Below are 23,696 nucleotides of genomic sequence, written 5' to 3'. Positions count from 1 at the left end.
TTTAAAGTCTGTTTTATCAGAGACTAGGATTGCAACCCCTGCTTTTTTTTGCTTTCCGTTTGCTTGGTAGATCTTCCTCCATGCCTTTATTTTGAGCCTGTGTGCGTCTTTGCACGTGAGATATATCTCCTGAATATAGCACACTGATAGGTCTTGACTCTTTATCCAATTTGCCAGTTTTTGTATTTTAATTGGGGCATTTAGCCCATTTACATTTAAGGTTAATATTGTTATGTGTGAATTTGATCCTGTCATTATGATGTTCGCTGGTTATTTTGCCTGTTAATTGATGCAGTTGCTTCATAGCATCTGTGGTCTTTACAATTTGGCATGTTTTTTTAGTGGCTAGGACCAGTAATTTCTTTCCATGTTTAGTGCTTCCTTTAGCAGCTCTTGTAAGTCAGGCCTGGTGGTGACAAAATCTCTCAGCATTTGCTTGTCTGTAAAGGATTTTATTTCTCCTTCACTTATGAAGCTTACTTTGGGGGGATATGAAATTTTATGTTGAAAATTCTTTGCTTTACAAATGTTGAATATTGGCCCCCACTCTATTCTGGCTTGTAGGGTTTCTGCCGAGAGATCTGCTGTTAGTTTGATGGGCTTCCCTTTGTGGGTAACTTGACCTTTCTCTCTGGCTGCCCTTAATACTTTTTCCTTCATTTCAGCCATGCTGAATCTGACAATTATGTGTCTTGGGGTTGCTCTTCTCGAGGAGTATCTTTGTGGTGGTCTCTGTATTTCCGGAATCTGAATGTTGGCCTGCCTTGCTAGGTTGGGGAAGTTCTCCTGGATAATATCCTGAAGAGTGTTTTCCAACTTGGTTCCATTCTCCCCATCACTTTCACGTACACCAATCAAATGTAGATTTGGTCTTTTCACGTAGTTCCATATTTCTTGGAGGTTTTGTTCATTTGTTTTTAGTCTTTTTTTCTCTAACTTTGTCTTCTTGCTTTATTTCATTAATTTGATCTTCAATCACTGATACCCTTTCTTCTTCTAGATCAAATTGGCTATTGAAGCTTGTGCATGCGTCATGAAATTCTCGTGTCATGGTTTTCAGCTCCATCAGGTCATTTAAAGTCTTCTCTACACTGTTTATTCTAGTTAGCCATTCGTCTAATCTTTTTTCAAGGTTTTTAGCTTCCTTGCAATGGGTTTGAACATCTTCATTTAGCTCGGAGAAGTTTGTTATTATGGACCTTCTGAAGCCTACTTCTGTCAACTTGTCAAAGTCATTCTTCATCCAGCTTTGTTCCATTGCTGGTGAGGAGCTGCAATCCTTTGGAGGAGAATAAGCACTCTGATTTTTAGAATTTTCAGCTTTTCTGTTCTGATTTCTCCCCATCTTTGTGGTTTTATCTACCTTTAGTCTTTGATGTTGGTGACCTACAGATGGGGTTTTGGTCTAGATGACCTTTTTGTTGATGTTGCTGCTATTCCTTTCTGTTTGTTAGTTTTCCTTCTAACAGTCAGGTCTCTCAGCTGCAAGTCTGTTGGAGTTTGCTGGAGGTTCACTCCAGACCCTGTTTGCCTGGGTATCACCAGTGGAGGCTGCAGAACAGCAAATATTGCTGCCTGATCCTTCCTCTGTAAGCTTTGTCCCAGAGGGGCAGCCACCTATACGAGGTGTCTGTCTCCCAGTTAGGCTACACGCGGGTCAGGGACCCACTTGAGGAAGCAGTTTGTTTGTCCTTAGAGCTCAAACACCATGCTGGGAGAACTGCTACCCTCTTCACAGCTGTCAGAGAGAAACTTTTAAGTCTGCAGAAATTGTCTGCTGCCTTTTGTTCAGCTATACCCTGCCCACAGAGGTGGAGTCTAGAGGCAGTAGGCCTTGGTGAGCTGTGGTGGGCTCCGCCCAGTTCAAGCTTCCTGGCTGCTTTGTTTACCTAGTCAAGCCTCAGCAATGGCGGCCGCCCCTCCCCTAGCCAGGTTGCTGCCTTGCAGTTCGATCTCAGACTGCTGCACTAGCAGTGAGCAAGGCTCCGTGGTACCTGCTGAGTACCTGCTGAGTACCTGCTGAGCCATGCCCTGGAGATAATCTCCTTGTCTGCTGTTTGCTAAGACCTTGGGAAAAGTGTAGTATTTGGGTGGGAGTGTCCCGTTTTTCCAGGTAGTCTGTCATAGCTTCTCTTGGCTAGGAAAGGGAAATCCCCCAACCCCTTGCATTTCCCGGGTGAGGCGACACACTGCCCTGCTTCAGCTCACCGTCCATGGGCTGCACCCACTGTCCAACTAGTCCCAGTGAGATGAACCAGGTACCTCAGTTGGAAATGCAGAAATCAGCCATCTTCGTTGATCACACTGGGAGCTGCAGACTGGAGCTGTTCCTATTTGGCCATCTTGGAATGCCCCTCCAGATTTTTTTTTTTTTTGTCATTATTTAGGGACCCAGGCTGACAGAGGACATAGACTTCCACATAGTCTTTCATTGCTAATCAAATGCCTCCAACCAGAAACACAGGTATTCCAGTAGCTTGCATTACATTGATACATTCAACTTCTAGGGATTTTAAGAGTATAATTTTGTGCCTGAAGGAAAGGAACTGAACTATTTTGTTGAACACCACCAACGTCTATCAAAAATATTGTATGTAATTCTTTTTTAAACTTTTAGTATAATTGAAGATGATGTCTTGGAGGTAATAACAAAGCTGTCCACCACTACATGTTTTATTATTATTTGTCTAAATTAATTGCCTTCATGTATAATTACGTTACTATTACTGTGCTGTAATGTTTCTCTTCTTCAGGACTTGTGTACTTTGAAAACAAAACAAAAGAAAACCAGAACATGACTGAGAGCATAAGCACTATTTTGTAAACAGTGGGATTAAATGAAAGTATACATACTTAAGAGTGAAACCCTCTAGCTACCTTCATCCACTTAGGTTCTTCCTAAAATGCTGTTAGTCCAATTTATGGTTTCCAGGCAGGAGACTGGAAAATTATCTGAAGGAATCTGACCAGCCTAAGAGAAAGCATGTAGAAATACTGACATTTGGAGGTGTCTAACTGAAATGGTTCCACCTGATCAGAATCCCAATGGTCAACATGTGCTTCTGAAGCACAAAATTCCTAATGACTTTTATAGTGCCTCACTCTTAAATTTGCAGCCAGTTATCATTTTGACAATTACAAAAAGTTACTAAATTTGACTGAAATGTCAAACAAGTAGGAAAAAATAAGAAATTAGAGGGAATAGAGATAATCCACAGAGGAGATTATAAGTTAAATCTTTATGGACAGAAGATGTTACATTCATGAAGCAAAATGTAAGATTTTAAGAAAAATAGTTCAGAAAAGAAAAAATGGGCTCTTGGAAATTAAAATTAGGCAAACAAATCAATGATTTGAAGACAAAGTGAAGAATCTCCAGAAAATATTATGAACAATGGACAGATGGAAAATAGGGTAAAAAATAAGAAATTTAAGATGACTATTCCAGGAAACTTTATATCTAAGTAATAGAATGGAAAAAGCAAAGAACATAACATTTTAGACAGGAAGGAAATTATTGAGTAATTCAAAAAATGTGTTTGGGATTGAAGTACACAAATTTTAAGAATAAAAGAGCCTACTGAGCCCCAGGAAAATAAATACAAAAGGCTCACAGCAGAGCTCATTACCAAAAGACAGAAAGAACCTAAAAACTTCTAGAAAGAGAAGAGAAATAGGACAAATAAATCATGAGACTCAATAGCATAGCGCCTTACAAAAGCAATATTAGAAGCCAGGAGAGTGGACTAATACCTTCAATATTTGAAAATGCTTTCCATGTTAGAATTCTAACACTGAATCATACTCAAAGTGTTAGAGTGGAATAAAATTATTTTTTAGAATTGCAGATTCTCAATATACCTCCAATGTACACTTTATTTGGAAACTTTAGGATTATATCTCCTATTGAAGTATGAGAACGGAATATATAACAGAGGAGAAATATGGAGGGAATCCTTATGATGATGTAATAGGCCTAGAGAGCAGTAAATTCAGATTGGAGAAGAAAGATGGAGTTTCAGGAGTGATGTCTTTACAAAGTAAATTACCAGATAACTTGATGTATTAGAAGATATTGAGAAGAAATATACACATCTGCCAAAGGATTGGGGGAGAAATAGTGGTAGATATACAGAAATTTAAGCAAAAAAGTGAAAATAAAATTTATGGACAAAATAAGTTATTTAAGAATAAAAGTGTATTATCCTACCTGGCTTATCTGTAAATAATATCACAGATATATACTATCAGAAATAGTAAAAACTGAACATTAGCTGAGTGTGGTGGTGTGCACCTATAATTCAGAAACTCTGGAGGCTGAGGCAGGAGGATTGCTTGAGACCAGGAATTAATTTAGACCAGTCTAGGCAATATAGCAAGACCCCATCTCCAAAAAACAAATAAGAAACTGAATATTGCTCTAAACAAAATTATAACATAAAGGTATAAAGAATTGAGGGAGAGGAAGTATGTGTGTGTAAGTCTGTGTAAGAGCTTCACCGTCTGAAGAAGGAAGTCAGACATATTATCTGAAACTGGGAACTAGGCATGCTGTTTAGGACAGATGAAAATACAAAAAAACAAAAACAAACTCTTTCTAGCTGTTTATTTAGAATTAAAAGTGTTTACCTCTGTGATTCTGGAATATGCTTTGGGAAGATAGGGGGCAGTGGATTTTTTTTTTTTGATAAGCCTTGTAGAAATATTGGACGTTTGAGCTTCACACATGTATATATTTAAAAATAATAAAAGCAAACTATAACAGTACAGAAATTAAATGATGCACAAGTTAGTGGGTCAAGGATAAATGTTCACAAATTGGGAAAATTAGTGCATGGACATATACTTGGAAATTTTCCATCTGGAAAATATGATATATGGGAAAAATTAAGTTTGATGCCTACCAGATATACAAAAATAAGTTCCAAAAAGATTGAAGACCGAAATAGTAAAAGCCAACTGAAAACCTTTACTAGAAAGTTAGAGATTATTTTTAAAATCTCAGTTTACTGAATAAACAAGCACAGATCATAAGGTAACCTAAAAGTAAGACCAACTTTCTGTAAAACAAGATTTCATAAACTAAGTCAAGAAAAGATGCTGTAGCATGGAAGAATAAATGGTAATACATATAGCCAGCAAAGGATTAGTATCCAGAGTATTTAATCAAGAATTCTTTAAATTATTAAGAAAAAGACAAAAAGCAAATAGAAAAATGTGCAAGTCTTGAGCAGTGATTTCATAGAAGACTAAAACAAATAACCTACACATGTGAGAATAAGTTGACTCACCAGTAACTGGAAAAATGCAAAATCAAGCCATTCATCAGATTGGTAAAAATTTATAGTCTGATAGAGCTACGTGTTGTAGAGAATATAAAACAAGAGGAACTGTTGTACACTGCTAATGTGAGTCAACACAACTACTTTGGGGAGCAAACTGGGAAAATCAAAGTTGTGTCTTTTCTTATACCTCTTGGAAATCTGGAGAAACCTTCCAAATATGCACAAGATACATATAACAGTGAATATACCAACATGACCTGTAATAGGAAAAAATCTTAAAAAAGGCTAATCATTAACAGTTTAATGGGTAAATATTTCATATAGTCATAACATGGAAAACTAACAAGGTTACAATGATTGCACAGTACCACTTAATATCTATAAATTTAAATGAGCTGTGTAATTGACATTTCTCCAAAGATATACAAATGTCCAATAAGCACATGAAAAGATGCTCAACATCACTAATCATTAGGGAATGCAAGTCAAAACCACAATGGTATACTAATTCATACTCATTAGGATGGCTATGATACAAAAAACAGAAAATAACAAGGGTTGACGAGGACATAGAGACATTTTTGTTGCTTTTGCATTACTGGCAAAAATGTAAAATGGTCCAGCTACTATGGAAAACAGAATGAGAGTTTCTTAAAAAATTACACACAGAATTACTATATGGTCCATTAATCAAATGGACCTCATACAAGTTATTTACCTTCCCATAGGTCTGATTCTTCATTTCTAACATAGGGTAATACCTGCTTAATCAATTTCACTGGATTCTTATAAAGAGCATTTTAAGATACGCAGATGAAAACACTTTGGAACTTTCATATATACTTTATATATAAAAGTATACAATTTATACTTTATATAATTTCTTTTGCACCAACCTAATAGTACTACACACATATAATGTACTTTTCTTAAATTAACTCTAACATGTAAAATTGGCAGTCTGTTATTCTTTATCATAGGCCTCTATAATAATATTTTCTAAAATGTGATCTTCAGAGCATTGACTCTTGAGGATCTTAATAGGCATTATGTGAAAAGTGCTCCTTTGGACAACACATTGGGAAAACACTGTTACATAAAGTTAGGTTAGGTTTTGTACTTTTACACTCTCTGTTTTGAGAGTATTTAATAGGCAGATATACCTTGTAGACTTAAAAGACAGATTATACAAACTAAATGAATACACTTTTTCCAGGGAGATTTGTGTTTCCTGGAGTATACTTTAGCATATACAAGTCAACATGTATTTTATTGTTCTCAGTCTTTCAACATCATTTTCTAAACTTACAGTTTCGGTTTTTATAACTTTTTGATATTCATTAATAAAATATTGAGTTGAAACCAAATTTATTTTATTATTGTTATAGATATAATTACTTTAATAAGAAAACAAGTAATTCATTACTTTAACTTTTACAACTAACTATACTTAAGATTATTTTCTTGTTCCATAAAGGCTTTTACCTAAACAAATTAATTTGTTTTAAAAGATCTTGTTATATCTATATGTTTTTATGAAATACTAAGGCATGCCTTTATAGATATGACATTTCTAAGAAGGTGAAATCTAAAACACAGTGTTGACAATGTTACTAGTCATTGAATGATGAATTATTTTAAATCTCAAATTTATGTTAGTATATATGTCAATTTTGAGTTTATATTGAAATACACATTTTTCTTAACCACTTTCTATAGTTTTTATATAGTTCATAGATTATTTATGATTTTCATTTTTTATCTAGAAATTTTGCAGTTAAAATAATCCCCTTCTACATAAAAAAGCTTTTGTTTTGAAATTTCAAATCATTAAAGTGATTTAAATGTTTTATCCTGATGATTATATTTTTAGGTATTCTTTCAGCAGACATTATATATGCCATTTACTTTTGTATGCATACATGTAATATTTGATTCGGTATTTAACTTTCAAATAGGTATGCCCTATACTGACATTCATAAGTTTTACCTGGTATATTTAATAAAGATATGTCTTTGAAATTATCTTCCAATATAAAATACCTCTATGTTCATTCTTTTCATTTTCTTATTCTCATATGCTTAAAATTATTTATGGGAATTCTTGGCAAGAGTTATTTTTATTTAAGGAACAGTGCTAGTTGAGTAATTATACTAAATTGAAGGTCATGGAAAATTAGTGAGAATTTTTTTTTTTGGCTTCCTGCTTGTGCATAGTATAGCTTTAATTTGGCCATGATGTTTTTACGTTATTTGTCTTAGTTTATTATTTTATTTCATTTTTTGGTTTTCTGTTCTCTTTTTTCTAGCTTGTGATGAATGGAAAATACTACCAAAACCAAATCTTCATAGAGACGTCAACAGATTTGGACACTCTGCAGTAGTCATTAATGGGTAAAAGAAGCACATTTCCAATTTTTAGAGGGTCACTGATATCAGTCATACTATCCTCATATTCTGGTATTCTTTTTGAAAATTATCATTATCCGGTACTTAGTGGTACTTAGTGGTACTGGATTTTATGCATCTCTGCTCTACTATAGAATACATTTTGATTTGTTAATCATATCTTTTTTCCTTTCTTGTTTAATATATTTAAGGGACATGGGAGTAGGTAAAAGAAAGGTGCTGAGATAAAACATCAGATACCCTTCTATGTCATTCTGCCTTCTTTTCTTTTTCCAGAGATCAGATAAGGAATGACTCTTCTTTTAAAAAGATGGAACTGAAATGATAGAGAGGTTAGCCCCATATTTCTATCAAGGAGAACAAGGAAAGTGAAAAGAATTAGATTCTCATTTTAGTTCTGTCATTTACGAAATGGGTGATTTTTTGACAAGTCTCTTAACCTCTCTGGACCTTACAATCCTTATATCCATTGAGAAATTGGACTCCATGGTCATTACATTGCCTTCCCCATTTAAGTTAATATAATTTTTGTATTTCTATCTCAAAATTTTGGTAATTTGGAATCCAGTGACAGGTAACAGTCTGCTAGCTCATTTAGTAGCTTAACATTTGTAAATCAGAATGACCTTTTTATAAGCTCATTTTTATTACCACCTTATCCTAAATATGTAAAAATTCTCCACTATTGCCACAAAATGACTTGACCACAATGAAGGTGTGTAACTGATATCAGTTGGCAGTCCAAACAGTAATAAATGAAAACTGTGAAACATAAAACCTCTCGGGTTCTCTGGTTGATTTTTATTTTACCTTTTTAAATAATAAAATACATTTTGGAAGCCTTTTTTGGCTGATTCAATTTATTATGTTAATAATATTTTTGACATGAAAAATATACTGTTTTAAGGGCATCTCAACCTTTTTTGGCACTGGTTAGAATTAATTTAGTATTGTCTAGGCATCTCTTTCCAGACTGAAATTTTAAAAATCTTTTTGATTATTTTACTGTTAGTTTTCTTATTTTAAAAGAATGAAACACCATAAGAAGAACTCTGTGTCTAATTTCAGAATTCTATGTCTATATTGAAAAGTTATAATTCTAAATAGCAGTTCTAAAGTGTGTCTTGTCTATGTACAGCTATTATCTTTTTAAAAAAATATTATTTACTACCTTATTAAAAACAACACTTATTTTTCAGACAAAGGGATGTTGTATATAATCCTTGTTTTTTCTTTTTTCTTTCTTGTATTAACAATAAAACATGTTTTGAAGACTTAGTGTTTTCTTAATGTATTAAGATTTATAGAATATTTCATATTTTGTCTGGAAAGTCTTCAAGGAATTATATAATACTTCCTCTGGTGTTTTCGTATCATATTGTATGCTAGAAATATGATCTTAAAGAACAATACTAACAGAAGTACTTAAAATAGTATAAAATGTATATTTAAATCTATGCTTATTTTTATAACTAAATCATCAGATAGAGACTTTTAACAGTGTTTCTTTAAGATTCTTGTTTTGTTTTTAATAGGTCCATGTATATATTCGGGGGATTTTCTAGTGTACTCCTTAATGATATCCTTGTATACAAGCCTCCAAATTGCAAGGCTTTCAGAGATGAAGAACTTTGTAAAAATGCTGGTCCAGGGATAAAATGTGTTTGGAATAAAAATCACTGTGAATCTTGGGAATCTGGGAATACTAATAATATTGTTAGAGCAAAGTGCCCTCCTAAAACAGGTAAATTTCTTTTTCTTTTCCTCTCTCTGGCAGCAAAATTTCTCTTCTACAGAAGTAGAAATATCTTCTGCTTATAAGAATTACTTTAGTAGCTACAGAAATGAAAAATTTATAATACCCTAATTAGGAGTTCTAATGTTTGAACCTAGTGATTAATAATTTAATATCTTTATTAGCTATTTTTAGTTTTATTTTTGAAATCTGTATATATAGTATATGTATATATCAATATTTTATATATAACATGGTCATATATATGAATTATTTTCTAATATAAGTTTAAAATACTTTCCAATACATCATTTCTAAGATATACTGTTAGATTTAAAGAAATAAAATGAAATAATTTATTTTCCATGTGGTATTTTTTTTTCCTGAATTATTGCTAAACCACACCATAAAGTAAAAAAATTTTCTAGCATTTCATGACTAATGTTCTGGTATTATATTTCTTATAGAATGGTGAATAAATAAATGAGACTTATGAAACGTTACCAGTCAATTATTAATCAGTTAGCTAATTAACTATTTGGATAAATATTGTTTGGTGTTTTAAATGATGGGAGTTGTTATATATTTTTGAGGTTATAATTAATAAATATATTTTTAAGTTTTACTAATATGTATTAATTCAGATGTCTTTTGATATCTTTAGAAAGGATGATAAACAGTATTTGTTATGATGTTTTCTTTTGTATGTATAGTAATACCCTTTGTTCAGTAAAATGTCTGTAAATCCTTTGACCTTCTCTAAAATATGTGAATTTATTTATTTTATTTTGTTTTTTGAGACAGAGTCTCACTCTGTCAACCAAGCTGGAGTGCAGTGGTGTGATCAAACTCCATCTCCTGGGTTTAAGCAATTCTACTGCCTCAGCTTTCCAAGTAGCTGGAATTACAGGCGTGTGCCACCACGCCTGGCTAATTTTTGTATTTTTAGTGGAGGTGGGTTTCGTGATGTTGGCCAGGCTTGTCTTCAACTCCTGACCTCAAGTGATCCGCCTGCCTTGGCTTTTCAAAGTTCTGGGATTGCAGACATGAACTACCGCGCCTGGCCCAAATGTGTGAATTTAAAGTGACTGTAGGATCCTTGTATATTGAATAATTAAAATGGGGGCAAAAGGTCTCGAAAATCCTGTAAACACAATTGAACTACAAATGTCTTAATCTTTAGAAAACTTACTTTGAAACTGAAGGTCATTTCTTTGGTTAAAAAATGTCTTAGTGATTCTTAATGATTCTTAAATAGATATTGTAAATTAAGAAGAGTAAGATTTTCTTTTTTGTGCTGATGTATTATCTCCCATTTGTATTATAGCTGCTTCTGATGACAGATGTTACAGATATGCAGATTGTGCCAGCTGTACTGCCAATACAAATGGATGCCAATGGTGTGATGACAAGAAATGCATTTCGGCAAATAGCAACTGTAGTATGGTCAGTATTTATGGGTAAATGGTGCTGTAGTTATAACACACTGCTGCTTTATGATCATTAGCTTACCATTTAATAGCACTGTAGAAAAAACGCACTTTACGCATTAAGACATTTAGAAAGTATATAGGGAATCATTCACTTCTTAGTAAATTGTAAAGTTAGACTGGTTTGTTGTTCAAATTTGTCAGTCTAGATTCCATTTTGGATCCATCAACTTTACTTCTTTTCATGGATGAGACTGGGAACATTTTTTAAAAACTGATGTTAAAAAAGACTATAACTGTAAATATTATCTTCTGTGCTAATGAAAATAAGATTATATAGGTAGGTATTGAAATAATTCCCAGTGGATTCCTGTCAGACATGCATTAGTGGTCGTGTGGTCTAGTGCTTTGTTTTCACACTTTGTGTGTAAGTTTAGCCTGAGCTGTTGGTAGTAGTAGTTTCTCTTTTAACTGTCTATACATTAGTGGTTCTCAAGTTAAGGCAATTTTGTCTCACAGGAGACATTTTGCAGAGATATTTTGGTTGTCACAAATGCGGAGCTGCTATTGGCATCTAATAGGTAGAAGCAAGGGATGCTGCTAAACATTCTACAATTTTATAAGATTTTTTAAAGGCCTTTTACATCTAAAGTAGAGTTTTAGCACTATTGACATTTTAAGCCCTATAATTATTTGTTTATTTGTTGTGAGAGAGCTGTTCTATATATTTCAGAATAAAGAAAAAACCTATAAAATATTTATGGCAGATGAAAATGGATTAAGAGCAGCAAAAATTAAGATTTTTAAGTGGTAGCATCTAAACATTCTATGTTTTGTAGAAGATATCAACAAATTGAAAGGAAAAATTTAAAAAAGTAGTATTTAGTAGGGTTAAAGATTTTTTTTTTCTTTGAGACAGAGTCTTGCTCCATCACCCAGGCTGGAATGCAGTGGCATGATCTTGGCTCACTGCAACCTCCACCTCCTGGGTTCAAGTGATTCTTGTGCCTCAGCCTTCTGAGTAGCTGGGATTATAGGCAAGCACCACCATGCCTGGCTAATTTATATTTTACTACAGACAGGGTTTCAGCATGTTGGCCAGGCTGGTCTTGAACTCCTGGCCTCAAGTGATGTGCCCACCTCAGCCTCCCAAAGTGCTGGGATTACAGGCATGAGGCACTATACCCAGCCTAAAGATTCTTTTATGGGCCTATAGCTTGAGTAAAAATAAATAGTGTGGATACATATTTCCAACTGAATATAATGTATTATTTTTTATTTTTTTGGAATTTTTATTAATGAAAGTATCTACTTGTTTTTCAAGATAGCAGGCAGAGCTAAAAGGCAAAGAAAAGGGAGTTGAAACTAAGTAAAAAATTTGATTGTATAATTAAAAAATTTCTCCACTAATTAATAATTCAAAATATGTAAGTTTTATGATTTTAATCTAATATTCAAAACTTAAAATGGAGGGAAATTTGCAGTTACTGACTCATTAGATTGAACCCTTTTGTTTTCATACATATTTTGTTGTTGTGTACTTTCCAGTGATACAAGTTGTTTTAATAACAAGATATACTTCAATTTTATTTGAGTTTTAACATTAATATAACATGGTTATGTTTTGCAAATTTAAATTACATTTTAAGATATCCACTAATATTCATCTAATGGGAGTTATTTTAGTAGAAGTGGGAGTTGAATAAAATAAGACATGGGAATCAGGGACTTGTATTACAGTTCTTCAGAGAAACAGAATCTGTCTATATATATATACATATACACAGTTCGTAGATATATAAATATATATTTGTTTATAAATAATATATAAACATATAATATGTCTATACATAATGAGATTCATTATAAGAAATTGACTCATGTGGTTATAAAGGTTGAAAAGTCCCAGGATCTGCCATCTGCAAACTGAAGACCCGGGAAAGTTGATGATGTAAATTCCACTCCACGTATGGAGGCTTGAGAACCAGGAGTGCAGTCGGTGTAAGTCTCAGTCCAAGAGCAAGAAAAGGCAGAGAGAGGAAATTCTGCCTCCCTCTACTTTTTCGTTCTTTCAGGCCCTCAGTGGATTGGATGATGCCCACCGTAGGGAGAGCATTTTACTTTACCTGGCTTACCAATTTAGTCTTATCCAGAACTCCCCCACAGACGTATCCAGAAATAATGCTTAGCCTAATAAGTGACCACCCCATGTCTTGGAAAAGTTGACACATAGAATTAACCATTGCAAGTCTACCTTTTGTCAACTTGGCACCTATACATAACTACATAAAACATACTTAATTTTCAAATGAAGATAATAACTAGGTCATATTCTACCTAACATGATACAAGTATCCTGTGTACAACTGGAAAACACATCAATCTCTTTCCCAGAAAAGGAGGTAAAGTCCTTGAGTGATATTTGCTCCTCTCCTTGATATTCTATTACTTAAATACTATGATGTAAAATCAACAGTGCTTAAATTCTGATATGAGCATCTTACATGATGAGGGAATAAGAGGGGAATGAAAACAAAGACATTACACACAAACACACACACAGATGTATTCTTAGCAAAATGAGGAGGAAATACAATTACAGTCCTTATTTCTGTAACTGATCGCATGTTTGTAGCTAGTATTTATACGTATATTCTTTTTAAAATTATACTTTAAGTTCCAGGGTACATGTGCACAACGTGCAGTTTGTCACATATGTATACATGTGCCATGTTGGTGTGCTGCAACCATTAACTCGTCATTTATGTTAGGTATATCTCCTAATGCTATCCCTCCCCGCTTCCCCGACCCCACGACAGGCCCCGGCGATTCCTCAAGGATCTAGAACTAGAAATACCATTTGACCCAGCCATCCCATTACTGGGCATATACCCAAAGGATTATAAATCATGCTGCTATAAAGACACATGCACACGTATGTTTATTGTGGCACTATTCACAGTAGCAAAGACTTGGAACCAACCCAAATGTCCATCAACAATAGACTGGATTATATGTATATTCTTACCTAACCATTCTGTATTTCCTTTACCTTCAGCAAGCACTTTACCTGCTTGTGGTTTTTTATCTGTTAGAGTGACTCAAACCTTTATTCTCGAAGGGTCATTCTTCATTAGTAGTCCTGCTTGAATTGGATTGTTGTGGTTTTCCACTGATCTCAATCACAGGGTAATATAATTTGGATATTTGTCCCTGTCCAAATTTATGTTGAAATGTAATCCCCAGTCTTGGAGGTGGAGCTTGGTGGGAGGTGTTTGGATCACAGGAGTGGATCCCTCATGAATGGCTTGGGCCATCTGCTTGTTGATAAGTGAACTCTCACTCTGGGTTCACTTGACATCTGGTCGTTTAAAAGTGTGTGGCATCTCCATCTCCACTCTCACTCTTGCTCCTGTTGATTTAGAGGTGTAAGGAACCTAAAGTGGCCAAGTGGCAGTCTTAATTTCCAATTCTATGGAATCAGTGTTGTGTTTTCTGGAAAAAAATATTCCTTCCTCTGGAATTAAGACATCTAGGTCAGCAAAGAGTAAGGTCACAAGAACAGGAAGAAAAGTTTTGCTAATGAATTACTAGGGACAATAGTGAGTAGTACCACTCCCATTTCCAACCCTTGATTCTTGGTCCCATAAATGCTGGCTGTGAGAGAAAGAGCACCATGTACTGGATGCCGACTCAGAACTTATATGGCTTTCTGGAGAACCCTTCTCTCAGCCTTGCAAGGTATTACTACTTAGCTGGCACTGTAACTGAATCATCGAAAGCCCATTCCACTGTTTTATGAAACAAGTTGCTTGACGATTGTAGGGGACATGATAAGACCAGTGAGCATAGGCCCATTGCTGTCCTTCATGTGCTGTGATGTGAGTTCCTTGGTCAGAAGCAATGCTGTGTGGAATACCAAGATAGTAGAAAAAGAATTCTGTAAGTTTACTGATGGGAGTTTTCACGGAAGTATTGTGAGCAGGGAAGGCAAATCTGTAGCCAGAATAAATGTCTGTTTCAGTAAAAGCAAATGCTTCCCTTTCCCTGATGGAAGCTCTGTTAACCTGCCTCCAGGTAGCTGGCTGATTACCTAGGGGGATGGCGCCATATCAGGAGCTCAGTGTTGGTTTCTGCTACTGGCATATTGGGTACTCAGCAGTGGTCATAGCCATAACCACAAGGTCATGGCCCTGGTGAATGGAAGTCCATTTTGCTGAACCCATGCATTATCTCCATCCCTGCCACCATGGCCACTTTGTCCATGATGTTGGGTGATGACACAGGTGGCTAGGGAAGAAGGTATTCATAGATCTGGTCATCCTTATCCATGTGATTATTAAAATACTCTTTTGCTGATGTCACCTTTTGGTGAACATTTACACTGGATGCGAGTATCTTCACTTATTTGCCATTCAGCGCGATCTGTCCACATCCCTTTTCCACAAATTTTTTTTTTGTCACCAATTTTCCATTCATGTTCCTTCCAAGTTCCTGACCATAGAGGCAAACCATTGGCCACAGCCCATGAATCCATACACAGTTGCACATCTGGCCATTTCTTCTTCCAAACAGAATGAACAATGAGGTGCACTGCTTAATTTTGCCCACTGGGAAGATTTCCTTTCACTACTGTACTTCAGGGAGGTCCCAGGAAGGGGCAGCAGAGCTTCAGCAGTCCGTTTTTGGGTAGAGGCTGCATATTGTGCAGAACCATCTGTAAAAGAAACCAGTCTTCTCTTCCTCTGTCAAGTGATCTAGGGAACTTCTCATGAAGTGATAGGTGCAGACTAGGAGAGAGAAGGCACTGTGGCAGAAGTGGGGATTAGGGACATTTGGGCCTCTTCTTCATGTAACTTAGTTGCTTCTTCAGGGCCTGCTTGAGCCTGGTCATGTATATACCACTTTTATTTGATGATACAGTGCCACTGTGCACACCCAACCTCATGGGTTGGTGGGTCAGATAACACCCAGTTCATGATGGGCCAAAATCACATGATAATTTGGTGGCCCATGGTTAAACATTCAGTTTCTATCTGTTATTTTCCTATAGAGGCCTGCCAAAGGCTCCAAAGAGCATCCTGTCTGCCACTGATATTTGAGACACCATTGCATCTGCAGGATCATGTAGCCCAACTGGCAGAGCTTGCGTAGTAGTCTGGACCTGCAGAACCCTCTCTTATTCTGAGATCTATTTGGAATTAGCAGCTTTTTGGATCACTTGGTAAATGGGTCAAAGTAACATACCCCAATGAGGAATGTGTTACCTCCAAAATCCAAAGAGACCTATTAGACATTCTCCCTCTTTTTTCTGTTGTTTATAGGAGGGGCCAGAGGCAACAACTTAATATTCACCTTTGAAAGGGATATCTTGACATGCCCCATACTGCTAGACCCCTAGAAATTTCACCGAGTTAGAAGGTCCCTGAATTTTAGATGAATTTATTTCCCAACCTCTGACACACAAATATCTTGCCAATAAGTCTAGACTAGTTGCTACATCTGACTCACTAGGTCCAATCTGTGTGATGTTTTCAATATTATGGATCAGTGTGATGTCTTGTGGAATGAAAAGGCAGTTAAATGCCTGAGAACTAAATTATTACATAGGAGTGTAGAGTTGGTATACTCCTGAGGTAGAGCAGTGAAGGTGTATTGCTACCATTGCCAGCTGAAAACAAACTGCTTCTAGTGATCTTTACTAACAAGTTTCAAGAAAGAAGCATTCGTCAGATGTTTAGCTACTTGCCAGTTGCCAGGAAATGTGTTAATTGCCCAAGCAATGAAACCACATCTGATAAGGCAATTACAATTGGTATTACCACCCGGTTAAGCTTATGATAATTCATTGTTATTCTCCAAGATCCATCTGTCTTCTACATAGACTAAATAGACAAATTTCATGGGAATATAGTGGGAATTACCACTCCTGCATCCTTTAAGTCCTTTATGGTGGCACTAATCTTTGCAGTCCTTCCAGGAATGGAGTATTGTTTTTGGCTTACCGTTTTTCTACATAGACGCTGTTCTAGTGGCTTCTTCTTGGCTTTTCCCTCCATAATTGTCTTCACTCCGCAGGTCAAGGAACCAGTGTGAGTTTTCTTTCTTACTGAGTATGTCTATTCCAATTTTGCATTCTGGAACTGGGAAAATAGCCACAGGATGAGCCCACTATGAGAGGGACCTGAACTCCACTGATCACCTGGCAGTCATAAGTCTCTGACGGGTGGCCCACAGTAATGTTTTGGGCCTCCTGGAATTAATGTCAGTTCAGAACCAGCATCTAGTACTGACACTGATTATTTCCCTTTCCTCAGTGCAGAGTTACTCTGGTAAACACCGTAAATCCCTTTGAGAAAGGCAAGGAGAAAGATGAACAATATACCTTTTTGGTAGTATGTTGAGGTCCTTCCTTAAGGGGACCCAGCATCCCCCTTCATTCAAGGCCTTTGGGTCTGTAAACTGGCTCAGTTTTAGAACTTAATTGAGGAACTCTGACTCTCTGTATTTACGATTCCGGTTAGAGTTTTCTTTACTTAGAACTTTCCTGCTTATAGAAATCAATTAGGAATTTAGTAGGATTTCTATATATTTTACTTCTAGGAACAACCTCATGCTCACCTCACCAATGCCATAGATGTGAGCAAGTCAGACTATTCCAATTGCTGCTTTAACTCTGCTGTTCATCATAGTAACCACACCCACCTTGCCTTTGGTAGTTGAGTGCTGCTACCTGGCCCCTGCCAACCTAGATCCAATTATTCCTATTGCATTTATGTTTCCCAATTCAGTGACTGCACTTCCCACTGCAAGGCAGGGCATACGGAGAAGAGCAGTCATGGAGCTCTTCAAGGATGCCAGTGCTCCCCTCCCAAGTTTATTCCTTTCAATATTGGTGAAAAGTGTGTCTTCTAGATCCTCTCACGGAGGGTGAGCAGATCTTAAAGGACAAATCCACTCTAACATTCCAATCTCCCTAAGCCATTAAATGTCTTCTATGTTAAACCAAGGCAGATCCAGCATTTCCAAATCATTCACTGTAGGCCACCTTTTGGTCTACGTTTTAGCTAACTAGCAGGAAGAGCCCTTTCTGACTCTCCAACATATAACATTAAATGTATAATGTCTGCTTAGCTCATATCAATAAATTTTGCCTGATCCAACTTTATGTGTTGTCTATCATTTTGCCATACTTTACCATTCTGGAGGCTGGGAAGTTCAAGATCTTGGTGCTAGTAGATTTGGTATCTGGTGACGGCCTACTTTCTGATTCACAGAAGATGTCTTTTCACTCCTTCCTCCCCTGGTAGAAGGGGAGCTCTTGTGTCTTCAGCACTTTATAATGGTATTAATCCCACATATGAGGACTCTACCATTATGATTAAATTACCTCCCAAAAGTTGCACCTCCTAATAACATCACATTGGGATTGGGTTTCAAAATACGAACTTTGGGAGATGCAAACATTCAGTCCATGACAGACGTTTACATATGAAAATACAACATATCTGAGTGAAAACAGATATCTTAAAAATTGTATTATGTAAATTGCTATCAAGTATTTATAAAGTGGCATTTTGCTTTATGTTTTATTTTTGATGATGATGTGTTAACAAGGAAAGCATTGGGTGAGGTAGCGTAAGAGAGCAGATGGTACTCACTTGAAATTTGGAATTTGATGTCATGTGTCCTTTAGACAGTTTTATCAGAATGTCTTGTGATTAAGTGAAACCAAATGTTAATGGATACAGAGAGGTCTTTGGGATTTCAGTCTAGATTATGTGCATTGATATCCTATTTCATATAGGTCAAACAATGTGCTTTATTCTCATATATTTTCATTTAAAATTTACATCTCAGTATATTAGAGTGAAGATAAGTAGAATAGTGGTTACTATTCATAATGTGTGTCTGGTTCATTAGGCCAGAAATGCCAGCTATGTTTCAGAATAACAGCTTTCTTTTACCATTGATTAACTTGGCTCTATGTATGCTTGAAACATAATTTCATTTTTTGTACTTGTTTAGTATCAATAAATGACTATAATTTTCCTTTTTTTTTGTTATACTTTATGTTCTAGGGTACATGTGCACAACATGCAGGTTTGTTACATATGTATGCAGGTGCTATGTTGGTGTGCTGCATCCATTAACTCATATGTCTCCTAATGCTATCCCTCCCCCCTTCCCCCCACCCCAAAACAGGCCTCGGTGTGTGATGTTCCCCTTCCTGTGTCACGTGTTCTCATTGTTCGGTTCCCACCTATGAGTGAGAACATGCGGTGTTTGGTTTTCTATCCTTGTGATAGTGTCCTGAGAATGATGGTTTCCAGCTGCATCCATGTCCCTACAAAGGACACGAACTCATCCTTTTTATGGCTGCATAGTATTCCATGGTGTATATGTGCCACATTTTCTTAATCCAGTCTATCATTGATGGACTTTTGGGTTGGTTCCAAGTCTCTGCTATTGTGAATAGTGCCGCAATAAACATACATGTGCATGTGTCTTTATAGTAGCATGGTTTATAATCCTTTGGGTATATACCCAGTAATGGGATGGCTGGGTCAAATGGTATTTCTAGTTCTAGATCCTTGAGGAATCACCACACTGTCTCCCACAATGGTTGAACTAGTTTACAGTCGCACCAACAGTGTAAAAGTGTTCCTATTTCTTCACATCCCCTCCAGCACCTGTTGTTTCCTGACTTTTTAATGATTGCCATTCTAACTGGTGTAAGATGGTATCTCATTGTGGGTTTGATTTGCATTTCTCTGATGACTAGTGGTGATGAGCATTTTTTCATGTGTCTGTTGGCTGCGTGAATATCTTCTTTTGAGAAGTGTCTGTTCATATCCTTTGCCCACTTTTTGATGGGGTTGTTTTTTTCTTGTAAATTTGTTTAAGTTCTTTGTAGATTCTGCATCTTAGCCCTTTGTCAGATGAGTAGATTGCAAACATTTTCTCCCATTCTGTAGTTGCCTGTTCACTCTGATGGTAGTTTCTTTTGCTGTGCAGAAGCTCTTTACTTTAATTAGATTAAATTAAAGTCAATTTGTCAATTTGTCAATTTTGTCAAAAGTCAATTTTGACTTTTGTTGCCATTGCTTTTGGTGTTTTAGACATGAAGTCCTTGCCTATGCCTATGTCCTGAATGGTATTGCCTAGGTTTTCTAGGGTTTTTATGGCATCAGGTCTAACATTTAAGTCTCTAATCCATCTTGAATTAATTTTTGTATAAGGTGTAAGGAAGGGATCCAGTTTCAGCTTTCTACTTATGGCTAGCCAGTTTTCCCAGCACCATTTATTAAATAGGGAATCCTTTCCCTGTTTCTTGTTTTTGTCAGGTTTGTCAAAGATCAGTGGTTGTAAATGTGTGGTATTATTTCTGAGGGCTCTGTTCTGTTCCATTGGTCTACATCTCTGTTTTGGTACCAGTACCACGCTGTTTTGGTTACTGTAGCCTTGTAGTATAGTTTGAAGTCAGGTAGCATAATTCCTCCAGCTTTGTTCTTTTGGCTTAGAATTGTCTTGGCAATGTGGGCTCTTTTTTGGTTCCATATGAACTTTAAAGTAGTTTTTTCCAATTCTGTGAAGAAACTCACTGGTAGCTTAATGGGGATGGCATTGAATCTATAAATTACTTTCAGCAGTATGGCCATTTTCAGGATATTGATTCTTCCTGTCCATGATCATGGAATGTTCTTCCATTTGTTTGTATCCTCTTTTATTTCATTGAGCAGTGGTTTGTAGTTCTCCTTGAAGTGGTCCTTCACATCCCTTGTAAGTTGGATTCCTAGGTATTTTATTCTCTTTGGAGCAATTATGAATGGGAGTTCGCTCATGATTTGGCTCTCTGTTTGTCTGTTATTGGTGTATAAGAATGCTTGTGATTTTTGCACATTAATTTTGCATCCTGAGACTTTGCTGAAGTTGCTTATCAGCCTAAGGAGATTTTGGGCTGAAATGATGGGGTTTTCCAAATATACAATCATGTCATCTGCAAACAGGGCAATTTGACTTCCTCTTTTCCTAAACGAATGCCCTTTATTTCTTTCTCTTGCCTGATTGCCCTGGTCAGAACTTCCAACACTATGTTGAATAGGAGTGGTGAGAGAGGGCATCCTTGTCTTGTGTCAGTTTTCAGAGGGAATGCTACCAGTTTTTGCCCATTCAGTATGATATTGACTGTGGGTTGTCATAAATAGCTCTTATTGAGATACGTTCCATCAATACCGAATTTATTGTGAGTTTTTATCATGAAGGGCTGTTGAATTTTGTCAAAGGCCTTTTCTGCATCTGTTGAGATAATCATATGGTTTTTGTCTTTGGTTCTGTTTATATGCTGGATTACGTTTATTGATTTGCGTATGTTGAACCAGCCTTGCATCCCAGGGATGAATCCCACTTGATCATGGTGGATAATCTTTTTGATGTGCTGCTGGATTCGGTTTGCCAGCATTTTATTGAGGATTTTTGCATTGATGTTCATCGGAATATTGGTCTATAATTCTCTTTTTTTTGTTGTGTCTCTGCCAGGCTTTGATATCAGGATGATGTTGGCTTCATAAAATGAGTTAGGGAGGATTCCCTCTTTTTCTATTGATTGGAATAATTTCAGAAGGAATGATACCAGCTCCTCCTTGTACCTCTGGTGGAATTCGGCTGTGAATCCATCTGGTCCTGGACATTTTTTTTTGGTTGGTAGGCTATTAATTATTGCCTCAATTTCAGAGCCTGTTATTGGTCTATTCAGGGATTCAACTTCTTCCTCGTTTAGTCTTGGGAGGATGTATGTGTCCAGGAATTTATCCATGTCTTCTAGGTTTTCTAGTTTATTTGCGTAGAGTTGTTTATAGTATTCTGTGATGGTAGTTTGTATTTCTGTGGGGTCGGTGGTGACATCCCCTTTATCATTTTTTTATTGCATCTATTTGATTCTTCTCTCTTTTCTTCTTTGTTAGTCTTGGTAGTGGTCTATCAGTTTTGTTGATCTTTTCAAAATACTGCTCCTGGATTCATTGATTTTTTGAAGAGTTTTTTATGTCTCTCTCTCCTTCAGTTCTGCTCTGATCTTAGTTTTTTCTTAATGAAGAGCAGTAGAGTTATTTGGATGGAGACTCTGTTACCATTGTTATTCTAAAGATTCACCTATTATTCTTTTTCTTATTCCAATATGTTTAGCCATTCTCATGTCATTTTTATAGGTTATTTATCTGATAATTCATGTAAATTTAATTATTTTAATTAGCTATCAAATGTTTAGAACTATACTGTAATGATTATGTAAGATAATGCTAATATTTATATAGTATATGAAAGCAAAAAATTATGAATCAGAAAAAATAACAATAAAAAAGTTTGTTTCTAATGAAAATGGAGTGGTTGAAAAAGTCATAAAGTGATTTGAAATTTACAAAAATGTATCTTCTGTAATGTTTTAGGATGAATAAAGATAAAAATTATATCTGGGTACTTTTTATCTGTTAGTTTATAGTAAATGTAATATGCTCTAATAGAAATTAACACCTTTGGAATGGAGGTGATGGCAATGTATTTTATGAAGGAAGTGGCTTATAAATAAATAGTTGGTGAATGACATTTAAAGTCTCTAAGTGGTTGAAAATTGCTTCAATAAGTTTTATCTATGGGATAGGTATAACTTAATTTTAACTCTGAACTTTATTGAGTGAAAACAAATATCTAGCTCCCTTACATGAGAAGGCCTCAGGTGTTTATACCTATAGTCAAAACAAAACAAAAAGATTGAGGTGGGGGCTCAATGTTTAGCATTAAATAATTTGGATTTTTTTTCTTATAAAGTAGAGCCACAGAAAAAGTTGAGCCACAAATTTTAATATCTAATTTTCATGAGGTAGGTTTTATTATAGGTATTGATAATATGTAAATTATCTCAACCTGGGTATATGTAAGGAACCACTATCAAAGTTTCTATGTTGTCTATTTTTTTTTTTCTTTCTTTGAAATTAACTTTTAATCTCTCAATACCAGGATTAGTTGAAATATGATTATGTTATGGAGATTTGGAAATAAAATAAAACTTTTGCAGATTCTTTGAAGCCTCAATGGAGGAAGTGTGACAGATATATACAGAAGAAATCTCAATTAACCAAAACCATTTAGTGTCTGTGGAAGTAAAATTAGTTTGAGTTATTGTGACAGTCGTTTATCTTTTTAGATTGTATTGGATTTTGATAAAGCATCTGTTTACCTTTTACTACTTTTAATTTCTGCCTCATTCCCAAGGGTCTGTGAGATACTTTTATTAAGATGAGAACCATTTCATGTTGTCATTAATGGAAATGACTTTGTGCGTGATTTTATTTTTTGAATTGGAAGACTTTTTTTGAATTCACTGGAAAAAGTTTTCATTAGATGGTGCCTGTTTCACATTATGTAATTTACACACTTTAGTTTTTAATAAACATTCATTCCAATTCCAAGAACAATAATTTAACCTGTTAAAAGGAAAACTCAAGACAAAATAAATTTAGCAGAGCTTATTTGAACAAAGACTGATTCATGAATTAAGCAGCACTTTGAACAAAGAGCTTCAGATACCTCCAGCTATCAATGTGGGCAGGAAGTATTTTTAGACAGAAAAAGGAAGTGACATTTAGGAACATCTTGATTGGCTACAGCTCACCATTTGCCCTATTTGGGCATGGTGAGATGAGGCATTTGCCTTGTATGGAAATAGTCTAATCAGTTGGCAGCATGTGTTTGGCTGAAGCTCAGCTGCTGTAATTAGCTGAGACTAAGCTCTCTGTTATAAGAACACACTCATAAATTAGGCTGCAGTTTGTTTACATACTA

The 23,696-nt window shown here is 35.7% G+C and overlaps 1 protein-coding gene across 1 annotated transcript in view; it reads left to right on the top strand.

The window, feature by feature from the left end:
- Nucleotides 1–23,696, top strand: part of ATRNL1 (attractin-like 1) — an 834,587-nt gene that overhangs the window by 156,036 nt on the left and 654,855 nt on the right. The window contains exons 11-13 of the mRNA XM_011927827.1: nucleotides 7,595–7,679; nucleotides 9,230–9,438; nucleotides 10,757–10,875. Coding sequence (XP_011783217.1) covers nucleotides 7,595–7,679; nucleotides 9,230–9,438; nucleotides 10,757–10,875 — 413 coding nt within the window. The remainder of the gene's footprint in view (nucleotides 1–7,594; nucleotides 7,680–9,229; nucleotides 9,439–10,756; nucleotides 10,876–23,696) is intronic.

The sequence above is a fragment of the Colobus angolensis genome, unplaced genomic scaffold (assembly GCF_000951035.1).
Source record: "Colobus angolensis palliatus isolate OR3802 unplaced genomic scaffold, Cang.pa_1.0 Scaffold75, whole genome shotgun sequence".
Lineage (NCBI taxonomy): Eukaryota > Metazoa > Chordata > Mammalia > Primates > Cercopithecidae > Colobus > Colobus angolensis.
Note: the sequence above shows the minus strand (reverse complement) of the source record. Positions and strands in the feature narration are given on the sequence as shown.